At 62.9% G+C, this 15,759-nt stretch overlaps 5 protein-coding genes across 5 annotated transcripts; 3 read left to right on the top strand and 2 right to left on the bottom strand.

Moving 5' to 3' along the window:
- Positions 1–1,372: 1,372 nt before the first annotated feature.
- VTJ83DRAFT_1791 (uncharacterized protein) lies at positions 1,373–2,824 on the top strand (the record flags this gene model as incomplete). Its single annotated transcript, XM_071007989.1, has 3 exons — positions 1,373–1,490; positions 1,593–2,450; positions 2,688–2,824. The coding sequence occupies 3 exons, from the start codon at positions 1,373–1,375 to the stop codon at positions 2,822–2,824; spliced, it is 1,113 nt and encodes a 370-aa protein (XP_070868331.1).
- An 828-nt stretch (positions 2,825–3,652) lies between these two features.
- VTJ83DRAFT_1790 (uncharacterized protein) lies at positions 3,653–4,613 on the bottom strand (the record flags this gene model as incomplete). Its single annotated transcript, XM_071007988.1, has 6 exons — positions 3,653–3,695; positions 3,756–3,926; positions 4,021–4,136; positions 4,236–4,318; positions 4,392–4,422; positions 4,569–4,613. 6 exons carry the CDS (start codon positions 4,611–4,613, stop codon positions 3,653–3,655), a joined length of 489 nt encoding a protein of 162 aa, XP_070868330.1.
- Positions 4,614–6,564: 1,951 nt separating this feature from the next.
- Positions 6,565–10,824, top strand: VTJ83DRAFT_1789 (uncharacterized protein; the record flags this gene model as incomplete). Its single annotated transcript, XM_071007986.1, has 4 exons — positions 6,565–9,177; positions 9,256–9,595; positions 9,664–10,514; positions 10,609–10,824. The coding sequence occupies 4 exons, from the start codon at positions 6,565–6,567 to the stop codon at positions 10,822–10,824; spliced, it is 4,020 nt and encodes a 1,339-aa protein (XP_070868329.1).
- Positions 10,825–12,482: 1,658 nt separating this feature from the next.
- VTJ83DRAFT_1788 (uncharacterized protein) lies at positions 12,483–14,387 on the top strand (the record flags this gene model as incomplete). Its single annotated transcript, XM_071007985.1, has 1 exon — positions 12,483–14,387. The coding sequence occupies one exon, from the start codon at positions 12,483–12,485 to the stop codon at positions 14,385–14,387; it is 1,905 nt and encodes a 634-aa protein (XP_070868328.1).
- A 429-nt stretch (positions 14,388–14,816) lies between these two features.
- VTJ83DRAFT_1787 (uncharacterized protein) lies at positions 14,817–15,652 on the bottom strand (the record flags this gene model as incomplete). The annotated part of the gene is made up of 2 exons (XM_071007984.1): positions 14,817–15,572; positions 15,650–15,652. The coding sequence occupies 2 exons, from the start codon at positions 15,650–15,652 to the stop codon at positions 14,817–14,819; spliced, it is 759 nt and encodes a 252-aa protein (XP_070868327.1).
- Positions 15,653–15,759: the final 107 nt, after the last annotated feature.

Below are 15,759 nucleotides of genomic sequence, written 5' to 3'. Positions count from 1 at the left end.
AGTCGAATCCCGTTCTGGATTCCAGGCGCTTGTAGTACACAGGATCCGAAACGAATCCGACATGTCTGGCGTGCGTGCAGGGTTCTGCTGTCCAGCTTGGCTGACGTTGGACGGCTCGGGCCGGCCAGCGAGAGACCAAGAGAATCAATCCATGAATCTACTGCCGATGCGATTTCCGGCCGTCGTCAGGATCCCCGCATCGTATCTGAACCTTTCTCTCGAGGCCATGGAACCCCTCGAATGCCGCACGCTCCTGGTTCAGCCGACCTCGGCTCTGGAACCCGACCTTGGGGCGCCTTGGAGAGGTGGGGGGGCTTAGAGCCTTTGGCCTGGATCGAGGCTTATGCAAGACATGTGGACCTGGGCAGCCACGGCAGCCAAAGAGCTGTCGCTATGGTTTATCTCTCGCAACGGGTGGGAGGAACGGCATCAGGGAGGCCCCCTCCCCCCCTCGGCGGTGGATGGTGGATGCTCTTTTTGCAAGACGCTCCTCTTGCAGAGTTCGGCTGCGGAATGGCCTTCTTGGATCATCCCCTCACCACTTACTCCATCACCTCCCAAGCGCAGGCTTCCTGCGGATCCGGGCTGCGTGCGTCGATTTGTTGACGTCGGGATCTCCGGGGCCCCTGGCCGGATCCAACGTTGCATGGATCCGGCGCCAAGCGAGCTGGAGATGACCCCGCAGCGCCCCCCTCCAGGCCATCGCGGCATCCAGCAAGGCCCGGCTCCTCCGCCATGGAACCTGAACCTTCTCCGAAGGCTCACCCAGCTCGCAGCATGGGTGGGTAGGTTGGGTGGCTGGACATACGAGCTCCAGCGCCAGAGCGGGTCGGCCGTCCTGCAGCCGCAGGGCCCTGCAGCTTGGAACATCCCCGATGTTGCTCCCGCCGGCCACCATGCCCTCGCCAATCCAATGTTGCCAGCATCTCACCCCACATCTTCTCGGGGCGTGTTGGTTACACCACAGCTTTCCTCCTCCTCCTCCTTCTCCTCGTCGTCGGCATGAAAAAGGACCGGCCTTCTACAATGCGCACGTGTCTTCTTGCCTCCATCGTACACCCATTCAAGCACGAATGTAGGCTGAACGGCCAGCCGCATCCCCTCCATCATTGATCCCTCCAGGCCGTCTCTGCGTTGTCGATCCCGGCGCCTGCTTTCCTGCGTCATTATCCGTTCCCCATCCATCCTCGTTGCCCGTCCTGTAGCCTGGTGATTGGGTGACCAACAATCCAATGAACTGCCTGCCCCCGTGCATCGATCCCCCAAGCACCCGTCCATCGCACACGCCTGCTTCTTCTCTCCTCACGGCCCGTGTCCGTCCTTCACGCCTAAACCACGCCTAACCCTCTCCTGAACGCCCTGCGAGCTCGCCATGGCCACGTTCGCCGACGACGTGCCGCGGTACGCCGGCCAGGGGCTCGACTCTCCGGGGCCAGACGACATCGAGACGGCCTCGATTCGCTCCTACCGCTCAGCGGCGCCGTCCTACAGTTGAGTGACCTGTCCTGGAGGGGGCCCTTGTGCCAGGCCGACAAGCACGCAAGGACAATTCCTCCCTCTTGCTAACGCCCGTCTCCCACGCTCTTCGCCAGCCTCCGATGCTCCCTCGTACCACACCATCAACCCGCACCCCGACCCCCTGCCTCCCTACACGCCTCCCGCGACCTCCGCCCCGGCGAGCGCCGCCAGCAACCGCCCGGGAGCCCATAGGGTCTCGTCTCTCCTGGACCTCTCGGCCCCGCCACCCGCCTCTTCGCTCGGATCCGGCGCGGCCGGCAACGCCAGCACCGGTCCCAACGCCCAGAACCATACCAACCGCATCCCACGCGCCGCCGGCCAGCCTTCCGCCCCGCCTCGCCGTTCCGGCCCCTCCGACGTGCCGGGCCTCTCCCACCTGCGCATCCCGCCCTGGTCCCCCGCCTCGTCCGCCTCTCGCAACCCCAACGCCCGCATCTACCAAAACGTGGCCCTGCGGCGGGCCGCCGCCGCCGCCAGCGGCATCAGCAGCCTCGGCGGCATCAGCAGCAGCAACAGCAGCAGCATCCACCACAACGGCAGCGCCGGCGCCAGCCCTGGAATCGGCGGCGGGGCGCCGTCGCTGTCCAACGTGCACCACGTGGTCGCGTCGTCCCTGTCGTCGGCGTCGTCGACGGCGTCCCTCGAGACGCTGATGCGCACGGCCATGATGCTGGAGCGCATCGAGGAGGAGGAGCTGCTGCATCAGCAGCGGAACCGGATCCGGCCGCTCGAGGACCCGTACCTGGTCGGGGAGGAGGCGGCGGCGCGGGCGCGGGCCGAGAGGATGGCGCGGGAGCGGCTGCTTGCGGAGGACGGCGGCGTCGGCGTCGGCGGCGTCGGCGGCGGGGGGACGAGCGGGGAGACGAGCGGGGGGATGGATTGGGGGGAGGCGGTGCTGGTGAGGGAGAACCGGCGGTGGGATTTGTTTTTGGGTGAGCGCTCGCGCATCTCCTTTCCCCTTTTTCTTTTCTTTTTTTTTTCCCCCTCTTGCTTTTCATCCCTTTTCTTTCGGTACTATCCGCAAAACATGATCCTCTCACCTTTTTGGCTTATACACACACACACACACACACACATACACACACATACACAAACCTACACAAACATACACAAACATACACAGATGGCCAGTTCCGATCGACTAACCATCCCACCCCCCGTTCAAACAGCCCAGATGAAAGACCGCGAGGAGCGCGAGCGCACCCAGAGGCGCATCCACCGCAGCACCGACCGCCGTCGCCTGGGCGCCGGAACCGGCTCGGGGAGCGGCAGCCGGCTGTCGTTCCGCATCGGCGCTCGCTCCTAAGAGTCCAACAGATCGACAGGCGGACAGACAGACTCTTGTGGCAACGGCCAGGAGCCAAAAGAAAGAAAAAAAAAAAAGCCTGTGATGGTTTGACCAAAGATTGATCGCGAGAAGTGGTTGCTATCGTTTTCTTTTCTCTTCTTGCCGTTGCGCGTTTTTGCAGGCTTCCTACGCTACGCACGCACGCACGCAGGCTGGCTGGCTGGCTGGTGGTACGTGCATGTGTATGATGCATTTGCCTTGTCCTTCACATTGGGCGGAGTGTCTGGTTTGGACTTTGGTTTTTTTCTTCTTTCTTTTCCTTTACTCTGTTGTGTTGTGCTAGGTTTGGCCGGCAGGACAGGGAGAACGCATATCTGGCGCTGGATTCCGCAGATGGGTGGCCAATGTATCATCGGTAGCATGTGCGTATGGTCCCGGAGATCTTGTCCCGAGAGCGGTCTTCCATACGATATACGTCCTCCTAGGGGGCTCGAATGGCTTCAATGCCTAGGAAACTCCCAAAAAGCGACGCCGAGGGAAAAAAAAAAGTCCCTCTCCCAAGAGGTGGTCATTAGAGCCAATGCGAAATCCAATTCCTCCCTGTCGTCCGTCCCTCTTCCGAGTCAAGACTTCTCTCTATGAACCTTACTTAGCATTACACATCCGTCCAAAAAAAAAAAAAAAAAAAAAACGCCGGGTCCAATGCTTCGAATCCCTCACGATACGATCACGGCTCGCGAGCCAGTGTCGCCGCTACACAGCCGGACTTCGTTTTGTTGTACACAAGCTCCCCGGAGGGGAAGCTCCGTCGGTGGTTGTGAAAGAGTAGATGGATATCGTACCGGCTTAGCCCTTGCTCTTGGTGTTGAGGATGAGAGCGACGATGAGCCTGCCGCGGGTCAGTTAGCACGCCACCATGCTCCCCCAGGAGAGACGCTGAGCTGCTCACCCGTAAAGACCCAAGACCTCACCAAAGATGAGAATCAGGACCATGCCCACAAACACGCGCGACTGCTGCATGTAGGCGCGGACGCCCTTGTCGCCGACGACGCCGATGCAGTAGCCGGCGGCGAGGCCGGTGAGGCCGACGGATAGCCCGGAGGCAAGGTGCATGAAGCCGCTGCGCATGCGTGTCAGCGTGTCCGTTGTGGATCGTGGGGCCGTGGAGACGGCGGTCGGTCTCGGGATCGGACCGGAGGGGGAGGGGAACGCACTTGAACAGGCTGTAATTGGCGCCGTAGGCCGGCGGCACCAGGTCTTGGGCGATCAGGACCGAGATGACAAGCGCGTAGACGGCAATGATACCGGACATGACGACGGGGATGAGGCACTGGTGGGTGGGGTCGCGTCGCGTCAGCTTGAACGGTTTCTCTCCCTCTAGTTCCCTCGGCCTCGGATGGGCCGGAGCCGGCGTTCGGATCGTGCGCACCTTCATGATCAGATCCGGCCGGAAGGTTCCCACGCCGGCAATGCCAATGCCGGACTTTGCGGTGCCGTAGGCCGCGCCCATGCCTGCCGAGGGGCCAGCGTCGTCAGCTTCTGCGGGATGGGGGGTTTGTCTAGGAAGGGAGGGGCTCGTCCGTACAGCCAAAGATCATGGCGGATGCGATGCCGGCCTGGACGAGGGGGGCGTGTTAGCCAACCGTCGTTATTTTGCAAATGGTCCGGGGTGGTGCAGAACGGTCGCGGATGCAGAGTTCGGCCGGCCGGCCAACCCACCACCCGCCACGAGGATCACCAAGCAAGACAGACGACTGCTTACCATGCCGACGAACGGGGCAAACTTGGGGCTCAGTTCCGACTCCATTGTGGTCTTGACAGCCCCGGATTGGATGGTTGGGGAAGAAGGCGATGAAGGCGCAGACGCTCCAGGCTGGCGTTGCGCTGGAGGGGAGGGGGGGGGGAGGTGGTTGGGATTGAGATGCGAGGTCGGTGATGGAGAACGGGCGATGCGCGGTTGGCGTTCCCAGGCCGGCGCCGCTTGGACTTGAACTGCTTGGACCGTGACGGGATGATGCGAGTTGCGCAGCTGCCAAGGCCGGCCGACCAACGGACCGCCAAGAAGATGCACGTGAGCCGGCACATGGCCGTTTCCATGTCTTGAAACGTGCCGTGTATCGAGTACGGCGTACTCGGTACGCAGTACGGTAACTAACTACCGGACATGCAAGCGGTGGACTCGAGACGGTATTCACCAACGGTTTCACTGACATGGCAAGAGAGACGATGCTGAGCTTGCGCCAACACAACGCCAACCCAACACCAACCCAACGCCGGGCCTCTTCTCCCAGGAGACTTTGAAGAATGCCAAAAAAAGAAAAATCTTATCTTTTCGGATTGGCATCGAACCTCTTGTCCCTGAGCCAGCGTTTCTCCCCAAGGTTGCCATGAATTTGTTCCCCGGGATTTCATCGAACGAAGCTACACCGTAACGTTAATTGCCCGCCGACCCAAGTGACCCTGTCACCCGGTTCAGGGGAAGGCCAGGCTGCGCCACAGCCGGGCCAGCCGTTGGAGAGCTGCAGAGCTGCAACCTTTGCTATAATACACAGCACTAGCTAGGCTTGGGCTGGGATATGTCTTGGCCGCCCTGGGGGGGTCGGAGATCCTCGGGTACGACGCTGGAAAGACACGGCCGCCCGTGACCATGACCGAAATGTTGATGGTTGCTGGCCGTGTTTCCGGAGTCCCTAAACGTTGTTTTTGTTGAATGCATGGATTATGGATTATCAACTTGAGGTGGAAGGGGAGTCCCGTCGAACTGCTCGGACCCGACCTCCCGGCGCAGCGCAGCCTGCAAGACCTGAATACACACACATACATACACACATACACACACACATCCAGCACACACAGAGAGAGAGAGAAAGAGAAAGAGAAAGAGAAAGAGAAAGAGAAAGAGAAAGAGAAAATACACACAGACGCAACCGGGAACCCAGTTGGGGGAAACTCGTCGACAGCGACAGGAGCCCTGCCCGGAGCGCTGAGCGGAATGTGGGGTACCCAACCAGAACCAGGCCCCGTTACGCCGTGTTACGGGGCAGCGACGGGAGGAAACAAGAGGAAGGACGGGGAGACGGGAGGCAGACGGTAACGAACGCGGTTTCTGTGTTCTGTAACGTCACCCCTGCACGACGCTTGACAAGCCAGAAACGCAAAACATGCTTTCACTTTGACGGCATCTGTGAACGCAACATCCACCGGCCCATCTCCTCCCGCTTCCGCGTCCCAATCCCCCCCCTCCTCCAAAAGTCCGCCAACCTGACCCGACCGTTGATCACCCAAGGTGACGACGGCACCGCCCGTTGCGGCCCTCCGACGCGGTCCCTTTTCTTCTTTCTTGGATTTCCTTTCCTACCTGTTTGTTTTTTTTTGGGGGGGGGCCTCGGTTTTATTTGACATTTCCCACTTGACCTAATTGGACAACATTATCTCTCTCCCCCGACCGAAACGATTGCCTCCATCGAATCTCGGTCGGACCGCCGGTGACGGTGTCGAACCCAACCCTGTGACCGACCTCGTCCATCCATCTCCACTTCCCATTGCAATCCTCCTACCCCTGGTCCTCCGCCATCGTCGTCCCGCACCCGACCGAGACCGCCTACACCACCCCCCCCTCCCTCCGGGTTTGCCGCGACTTCGGCCATCCTCCGACACGTACGCCGCCCCGTGATCGTCCCAAACCAACCACATCGGCTTCCCGACCCGCAACCCATTTTTTCCTCCTCCTCTCCGACCCGACAACCACGGTCGCCGCCATGGCCGACTATCGTCCTCCGCGGCAGCCGCCGCCGCAGCAGCAGCCACAGCGCTATGCCGACTCTCAGAGAGAAGCCGCCTTCTCGAGCATCTTCGGCGCCGCACCGCCCCCGGGCCGCTCCCACACCATGACGTCCTCCGTCCCTCCTCCTCAGTTCTACAACGACGGCCGCACCCACACCATGTCGTCCGTCCAGAGACCGCCCCAGCCCCAGCAGCCCCCGCCGGGTGCTGCATATCGCAACCATCACCAGCAGCAACCGCAGCCGCAGCCCCAGCAGCAGCAGATGGCACGCCACCGCCCTGGTGACCCCGCTCAGGGCTACGGATACTATCAGGGCCAGCAGCGCTCCGCTTCGACCGGTCAGCAGGTTCCCTCGCCGCAGTTTCTTCAGCATCAGCAACAGCAGCAGCAGCAGCAGCAACAGCAGCAGATGGCACGCCGGTATCCCAACAACCCGCCGATGGGCGACCCGCGTTACGACCAAGACCGAGGGGGCGCCGCGCCGTCCCAGGGCTACTACGGCGGCCAGCCGTCCCAGCCGAGCCCGGCCCAACGCTTCTACCAAGACGGCCGACCCGCCCCGGCCTTGAACAGCGATCCGAACCGCTCCCAGTCCCTGGCCGGCTACCCCGGCTACCCGCCGAGGGGCCTTCCGTACCACCCTTCCTCGCGGACGCAGCAGCCATACCCCCCGTCGCAGGCTCCTCCGGTCGGCAACTTCCGCCAAGGCCAGCATCCCCAGCAGCAGCAGCCGGCACGGGTGACGGCACAGGGCCGCGTCGTCCCGGAAAGGTACGAGGATCGCGCCATGAGCCTTACGGGCTATTATCCGTCCCACGACCGCGGAAACGCCCACCAGACCATGAGCGGCCGCGTCATCCCTGACCGAAAGCCCGCGGGCGCCCCGGCCCACGCCGCTCCCGAATACGGTTATTACCAACAGCAGCAGCAGCAGCAGCAGCAGCACCATCACCACCACCACCACCACGCATCGCCGAACCCGGGCTACGGGCCCGCCGGCTACGGCCCTGCCGGCTACGGACCGCCCGGGTCGCAAACGCGCACCACCAGCATGGCGTCGTCCATCGGCGACAGCACCCGGACCATGTCCATGGCCTCGACCGTCGCCCCGCCGTCGATGGCGGCGAGCGACCACACCGTCGTCCAGCAGCGCACCTCGATGCCCAGCTCCATCAACGGCGAGCGCCCTCCCACGGCCAAGATACGCTCGCCCGTCGTCTACCCGGCCCTGCTCTCGCGCGTCGCCGAGTGCTTCCGCTACAAGATCATCACGGGCGATCGCACCAAGAACGAGCTCACGTACAAGAACTCGTTCAGCGGCGCCGAGGCCGTCGACGTGCTGTCGTACATCATCCGCACCACGGACCGGAACCTGGCCCTGCTCCTGGGCCGCGCCCTCGACGCCCAAAAGTTCTTCCACGACGTCACGTACGAGCACCGCCTGCGCGACTCGACCAACGAGATCTACCAGTTCCGCGAGACCATGTCCAACGACCCCAACGAGAAGCCGCCCGTCAACGGCGTCTTTGTTCTGCTGACCGAGTGCTACTCGCCGACGTGCACCCGCGACCAGCTCTGCTACTCGATCGCCTGCCCCCGCCGCCTCGAGCAGATGTCGCGGCTGAACCTCAAGGCGGGGCCCGGCCTCAAGCGCGAGGGCGTCGTCTCGGTCGACGACGAGGCCGACCAGACGGACGAGCAGAAGCTGTGGATCAACAGCGTGCCCAAGGAGGTCGCCGACAGCATCAGCGACCGCGAAAAGAAGCGCCAGGAAATCATCTCGGAGATCTGCTACACGGAGCGCGACTTCGTCAAGGACCTCGAGTACCTCCGGGACTTTTGGATCTACCCCCTCCGCGGCAAGATCAACGGCCTGTCGCCCATCCCGGCCCAGAGGCGCGAGAGGGTCGTGCGCACCATCTTCAGCAACATCATCGACCCTCCCAGCATCCACGCCGTGAGCTCGCGCTTCGCCCGCGCCCTGACGGAGCGCCAGCAAAAGACGCCCGTCGTCAAGAACGTCGGCGACGTCTTCCTCGAGTTCGTCCCGCAGTTCGAGCCCTTCATCTACTACGGCTCCCGCCAGCTCGAAGGCAAGTGGGAGTTTGAGAACGAGCGGTCCATCAACAAGGACTTTTCCCGCTTCGTCGACGAGATCGAGCGCCGCAAGGAGTCGCGCAAGCTCGAGCTCAACGGATACCTGACCAAGCCGACGACCCGCCTGGCCCGCTACCCGCTGCTGCTCGAAAACGTGCTCAAGTACACGGAGCCCGACAACCCGGACAAGGAGGACATCCCCAAGGTCCTGCAGATGATCCGCGACCTGCTGACGCGCGTCAACGAGGAGTCGGGCAAGGCCGAGAACCGCTTCAACCTTCGCCGCCTCCAGGAGCAGCTCCGCTTCCGCCCCCACGAAAAGGTGGACCTGAAGCTGACCGAGGAGGGCCGCGAGCTCGTCTTCAAGAGCCAGTTCAAAAAGTCGCCCACCGAGAACCCGGACATCACGGCGTTCCTCTTTGACCACGCCGTCCTGCTCGTGCGGATCAAGCAGGTGGGCAAGACGGAAGAGGTCAAGGCGTATCGGAGGGTAAGCTTTTGTCTTTTGTTTGTTTTTCCTCGAAGCGAGAGGGGGGGGGGGGTCCCCGTGGCTAACGAGCTTGCGCAGCCCATCCCGTTGGAGCTCCTCTCCATCAAGGAGATGGAGGAGGTGATACCTCAGTCGGGCGCCGTGAAGCGCTCGTCGTCGAGCATCCTTCCGGCCCTCCGCACCACGGGCAGCGAAACGAAAAAGGGCGACGGCTGGCCCATCACGTTCCGGCATCTGGGCAAGAACGGCTACGAGCTCACGCTGTACGCGTCCAACCAGTCGAGCCGGCAAAAGTGGCTCGAGGTCATCGACACGGCCCAGCAACGCCTCAGGGCCCGCGCCGACTTCCTCAACACCACCATCCTCAGCGCGGGCTTCTTTGTCGCGACCAACAAGGTCAACTGCGTCGTGCCGTTCGGTGAGCGTTCTCGTCGCCCCCTCCTCTCCCCCCCCTTGGATCGTCCCCACGCTAACCCCGGCGGTCAGATGGCGGCCGCAAGCTGCTCTACGGCACCGACAACGGCATCTACATCTCCGATCGGCGGTCCAAGGACAACGCGGCGCCCAAGCGCGTCATCGACATGCCCAGCGTCACGCAGGTGGACGTGCTCGAGGAGTACCAGCTGCTTCTGGTGCTCTCCAACCGGTCGCTCTTTTCGTACCAGCTCGACATGCTCGACCCCAACGAGCCCATCTCGTCCAAGCGGTCCAAGAAGATCCAGAGCCACTGCAACTTCTTCAAGACGGGCATCTGCCTCGGCCGCCACCTCGTGTGCTGCGTCCGCAGCTCGGCCCTGTCCACCACCATCAAGGTGTACGAGCCCAACGACGCCATGTCGCGCACCAAGAAGCAAAAGGGCCTCAGCAAGATGTTCAACGCGGGCCAGGACGAGCTCCGCCCCTTCAAGGAGTTTTACATCCCCGTCGAGTCCTACTCGCTTCACTTTTTGCGCTCCAAGCTGTGCGTCGCCTGCGCCCGCGGCTTCGAGGTGGTGGCCCTCGAGACCCTCGAGACCCAGTCCCTGCTCGACCAGGCCGACACGTCGCTCGACTTTGTCGCGCGCAAGGAAGGCGTCAAGCCCATCCACATCGAGCGCCTCAACGGCGAGTTCCTGCTCAACTATTCCGACTTTTCCTTCTTTGTCAACCGCAACGGCTGGCGCGCGAGGCCCGAGTGGCGCCTGGATTGGGAGGGCACGCCGCAGGCCTTTGCGCTGTCGTACCCCTGGATCCTGGCCTTCGAGCCCAACTTTATCGAGCTCAGAAACATTGAGAACCTGGCGGTGCACATCGTGCCCCACAAGAACATTCGGATGCTGCATAGCAGCACGCACGAGGTACGTTTTACGCTCCCCCTTTTCCTTTTCCTTTTTTTTTGCTTGGCCTCGGCTGGGAATACGGCAGAAAAAAAGCTAACGCTTCTCCTTACAGATCCTCTTTGCTTACGAGGACGAGCGCGGCGAAGACATCATCGTCGCCCTGGACTTTTGGAAGAGCCAGCGCCGCTCCGAGCTGCCGCCGCTGCAGCAGATACAGAGCGGGGGTGCCGGTAGCGAGGCCACGAACAGGCCGGCGGCGGCGGCGGCGGCGGCGGCTGGTGGTGGTGGTGCCGCCTCGCCGCCGGGTACTGCTGCGGGAAATGTTTGATGTGCCGAGGCACGGGTAGGGGTTGCTGTCGTAATGGGTTGAGCACGGAGCGGGATTGGGGATGCGAGAGAGGTAGCATGGCATGGAATCCGGGGAGAAAGGGGGGGGGGATTGTTAGCGAGCTTGGTGCCTATTATTTTTTTTTCTTTCTCTCTCTTTGCTTGGATATGGTTGGGCAGGCGGTTGTTGGTCGGTTCAGGTCGGTTCTGGCTTGGTTCCTTGTTGGTCTGATCATGTTTCTTATGGCACATGCTTGGTATTTTCATCTTGGACTTTTTTTTTTTGCGTGTGGGGGGAAGAGGGGTTGAACACATGAGCTGGTGCCTGGGAGTGACGGTGGGAGCGTGTAGTAGTTGTTGGTGATGGCGGGAGGAAGCTAATATCCAGGATTTATTTCCTTCCTCTGATCCCCTTTCATCACGGGATGTTTCTGTGTCTCTGTGTCACAGCTATTGGCTACGTGCGGTGCATTGCTGACTTTGTCTTGCTGGAAGACGTCTTGTGGTTGACTGGGTTAGGACGGGGTTGGGTTCTCTTGGGGCGTTTGCGACGTTGGGGTTGCTGTGGTTTCTGATGATGTGTTTGCTTTTCCCCGAGAGGACTCTTGAATGAGGCGAGTTACGTAACTACGAGTTACTGTTACCTAACCTTCCCCTGAGCTCGTTTCCCTCGATGGCCTCTTGGCACGGTCCAGAGGGGCAGCACCGGCGGGCACGGCGCGAGGGAACCCGAGCAGCACTCTCAGGAGAGAGAAACGAACTACCAGGTGATAGAGGTGCCTAGGCGTCACTTGTTGCGTTGCAGCAACAACGTTCGACGCTATAACTCTCTGTTTCTGGTTCACGATGTAGCGTTCAGGCAGGCCCATTGGGTTTGTTTTGGAGAAAAGGGGGGGAGTTTATCGGCGGGGTTCAACAAGGGACAGGCTTGTCGATGCCGTCCTCGCGATTCAAGTCGTCTACATACTATAGTACTACACGGTAAGGCTGCCTGTTGGAGCATGTCGTGTAAGCAGTAATTAAGCGCCAGGTATTTCACTATCAACTCTACTAACTATACTTGTAAGGCACGTGGTTGCTGCAACAGCCTGCTGCTGTGACACCCTTCGGCAATGACGTCATGTTCGCAGCGGCCCGCGACACGCAGCGCCAGCGATCGGCGACCGGAGGGTCTCCACGGCTGAAGAGCCGACATGGGACGGAGAGTTGATGTGCTGGTCAGGTCATGGGCGACCAGGTCAAGGGGGGGGGTGACGGCTCATCCCGGGGTTTTGAACAAACGACACCCTGCGGGCTGCCCTCGTGGTCGGCCCAAGCCGCCATCGCGCATCCGCTTCTCTCCAAGCCGAGTTCCTTATCGCGTTGGAGCACGTACGTTGCCAAGACGACGGTGAGGCGCGGGTCATGGGGCCGCCAGGGGTACCGCCGTGTCCACGAGTGAATACCGTGACCGCCGCACCGCCATGTCGGCTGCTGCATCACGGTCGGACAAACAGGACCGGTCTGACGGGAGGCAGATCCTTCCTCCTTTCTCTGAGCCTTTTGCATAATTAGCTACCGGATTGAAGGGATCGAGGTCGTTTCCGCTGCCGCCGGCGTTCCCTCGTATCCGACGATCACACCGCCTGCCCTTCCCCCCTCCTCTCTGACAAACCCGCCATGCGCACCGCCGTCGTCGCCATCGGCAGCGGCCTCGCGGCGCTGGCCCGGACGGCGGGCGCCTCCCAGCCCGGAGCTCCTCAGCCGGTGCCCGGCAGCCCCATGCGCGACCTCGTCTGGGGCAAGCTCAACTTCCTCCACACCACCGACACGCACGGGTGGCACGCCGGGCACCTCCAAGAAGCGCAGTACTCGGCCGACTGGGGCGACTACGTGTCGTTCGCCGAGCACATGCGCGCCCGCGCCGACCGGGAGGGCGTCGACCTTCTCCTCGTCGACACGGGCGACCGCGTCGACGGCAACGGCCTCTACGACGCCTCGGACCCCAAGGGCCACTACTACTACGACATCTTTCGCGAGCAGCCCATGGACATCATCTCGTCGGGGAACCACGAGCTCTACGTCGCCGACACGGCCGACCGCGAGCGCGCGCGCATGGTCCCCAACTTCCGCGACAGCTACGTCGCCTCGAACCTCGACTACGTCGACCCGGCCACGGGCGAGCGCGCGCCCATGGCCCAGCGGTACCGGCGCTTCCGGACCAAGAACCAAAAGCTCGACGTCGTCGCGTTCGGCTTCCTCTTTGACTTCACCGGCAACGCCAACAACACGGCGGTGCGGCCGGCGCGCGAGACGGTGCGGGAGGCGTGGTTCCAGGAGGCCATCCGCGACGAGCCCGACGTGTTCGTGGTCATTGGCCACGTCGGCGTGCGCATGCCCGAGTTCCGCACCGTCTTCAAGGCCCTCCGCGCGCGCCACCCGCTGACGCCCATCCTCTTCTTTGGCGGCCACGTGCACGTGCGCGACGCCACCGCCTACGACGACCGCTCCTTCGCCGTCGCCAGCGGCCGCTACTTTGAGACGATCGGGTGGATGTCGGTCGACGGGGAGCTGCGCCGGGCCGCGCGCTCCCGGGGCGGCGCCGGCGGCGGCAGCGGCGGCGGCGACCTCTCGTTTCACCGCCGCTACATCGACAACAACCTGCTCGGCCTGCAGCGCCACGCGGGCCTGAACGACACCGCCTTCCCGACGCCGCGCGGCCGCAACGTGTCGGCCGCCATCGCGCGCGCGCGCCGCGCCCTCGACCTCGACCGCGCCTTTGGGTGCGCCCCGCGGGCGCTCTGGATGGCCCGCGCCCCGTACCCGAGCGAGGGCAGCATCTACAGCTGGCTCGCCGACGAGGTGCTGCCCGCCGTCGCCGTCCGCGCCGACCGCCCCGCCGTCCCCCGCCTCGTGCTGCTCAACACGGGCGCCATCCGCTTCGACATCCTGGCGGGGCCCTTCACGCGCGACTCGACCTACATCGTGTCGCCCTTTGTCAACAAGCTGGCCTACCTCCCCGACGTGCCGTACGAGATGGCCGGCAAGGTCCTGGGCCTGCTGAACCAGGCGGGCAAGATCCTCGCGGCGGCGGCGGCCGACGGCGGCGACGACGACGACGACAACGACGACGTCATGGACAACCGGTTCCTGGCGAGCCCGGAGCAGCTCTTCGTCAAGGAGTCGATCGTCCGCGAGAGCCCCGTGCCGGGGACCGGCGCTGCCGCCGCCGGCGGAGGCTGGGATGCCCGGCAGCAACGCCCCCTCGGGAAGCGGCCGCCGCGCCTCACCGAGGGCTACACGACGGTGGACGACATGGGCGACGACGGCGACGACACGGTGCACGCGCCCGTCAGCTTCTACGTCGTGCCCAACGCCATCCAGTCGGTCGTCGACTTCCCCGAGGACGGCGCGCCGGACGCGGTGGACCTGGTGTTTATCGACTTTATGACGCCGTGGGTGCTCGCGGCGCTGAGGGTGCTGGGCGGGAAGTACGGCAAGGAGGATGTCGAGCTGTACGTGGATGGGACCTTGACCGAGCTGATGACGGGGTGGATTGAGAAGAATTGGCCCAAGCATTGCTAGAATTTCTTTTTTTTTGAGGGGGGAAGGCGGTCGGGTAGGCTGGCGTTTTTGTGTCTAGGGGTTTTGTTGCGCAACATGACAAGAGGGGAACCGTCGGGATGCGGACAACTACCCCCTTCACTCCATATTACCGGTCGTTTCAGGAGCCCGTAGTTCCCCATGGGTGAAAAGACCCTGGGGCCCAGGGTGTTGAGAATGAGGCATTTGGCAAACGCTTTGATATGTACACCGTACGGTCCGATAATTTCCCAAGTTGTTCCCAAGCTGTGACCCGTTGTTGTTGTTTTTCGTTGTTGCTGTTGTTGTTGTTCCTCAAGACGCCCCCTCCCCCAACGCCCGTCGCTCCGAAAAAAATAGAAGATAAAAAAACGCCCACGTCAACACGATGCGTACACAACAAGCAAACGCATACGAGGTAGCTAACCCTGCCTAGAGCTGATCCAGCAACCTCCTTCTCCTCCTCTCTATCAGCTCCTGCTGCACCTCGTCGAGCGTCGGCAGCTCCCACCCGCGTCCGTCCCCCGCGTCCCCGGGCAAGGCTTCCCAGCCCGGCGGCGTCTCGGCCGGGCCGGCCTTGGCCAGCGCCTCCAGGGCCATCTTCTCCCTGGCCCGCTCGCGCGCCAGCAGCTCGGCGTCCTCCTCGCCGGGCGCGTAGCCGTAGTAGGCGGCGTCGACCTGGCGGCGCAGATCGGTGCGCTCCTCGAGCGGCTTCTCGGCGTGCTGCTCCTGCCTCGCCTTGGCCGCCGCCTCGAACAGCTCCTTGACGCCCGGCAGCTCTCGCGCCCGGCCAAAGTACTTGTACCCCTTGCCGCCGACGCCGGGGATCTCGCGGCCGGCCTCGTCGTACATTTTCCCGCCGCCGCCCGGCCCGGGGCGCATGTAGTTGGGCCCGCCGAGGTTCCGGATCTGCACCTCCCACATGTGCTTCTCGCGCATGAGCTTGTTGATCTCGTCGTTGAGGTCGCGGATCTGAAAGTCGGAGAGGGCCGGGTCCTGGATGCGCGACACCTTGCGCGAGATGTCCTTGAGCACCTGGCCGCGCCACTTCTCGCAGGCCGGGATCGAGTCCTGCTCCGTGATGTTGCGCGGCCGGCGCGTGCGGCCGGCGTCGATGATGCCGAGCTCCGCCGCCTGCGCCTCGCGGAAGCGGAAGAGCATGGACTGGGCCTTTTCCGAGTTGCGCGCCTGGAGGAGGGGAGAGGGTCATGGCTGGTTAGATGGTGGGCTGGGTGGGTTGTCCGGGAGGAAAGGACGGGGCTTACCATCTTGACGGGGAAAAAAAAAAGAAAACTGGTCAATTGGAGGGAATGCTAGAGGAGAGCGGTAGGAGGAACCGAACCGAGCCGAGCCGAGCCGGGTCGAACGTTGAGCC

Source organism: Remersonia thermophila, chromosome 2, assembly GCF_042764415.1.
Source record: "Remersonia thermophila strain ATCC 22073 chromosome 2, whole genome shotgun sequence".
In the NCBI taxonomy this organism is placed as follows: Eukaryota; Fungi; Ascomycota; class Sordariomycetes; order Sordariales; family Chaetomiaceae; genus Remersonia; species Remersonia thermophila.
This window is presented reverse-complemented; position numbering and strand designations above follow the sequence as displayed.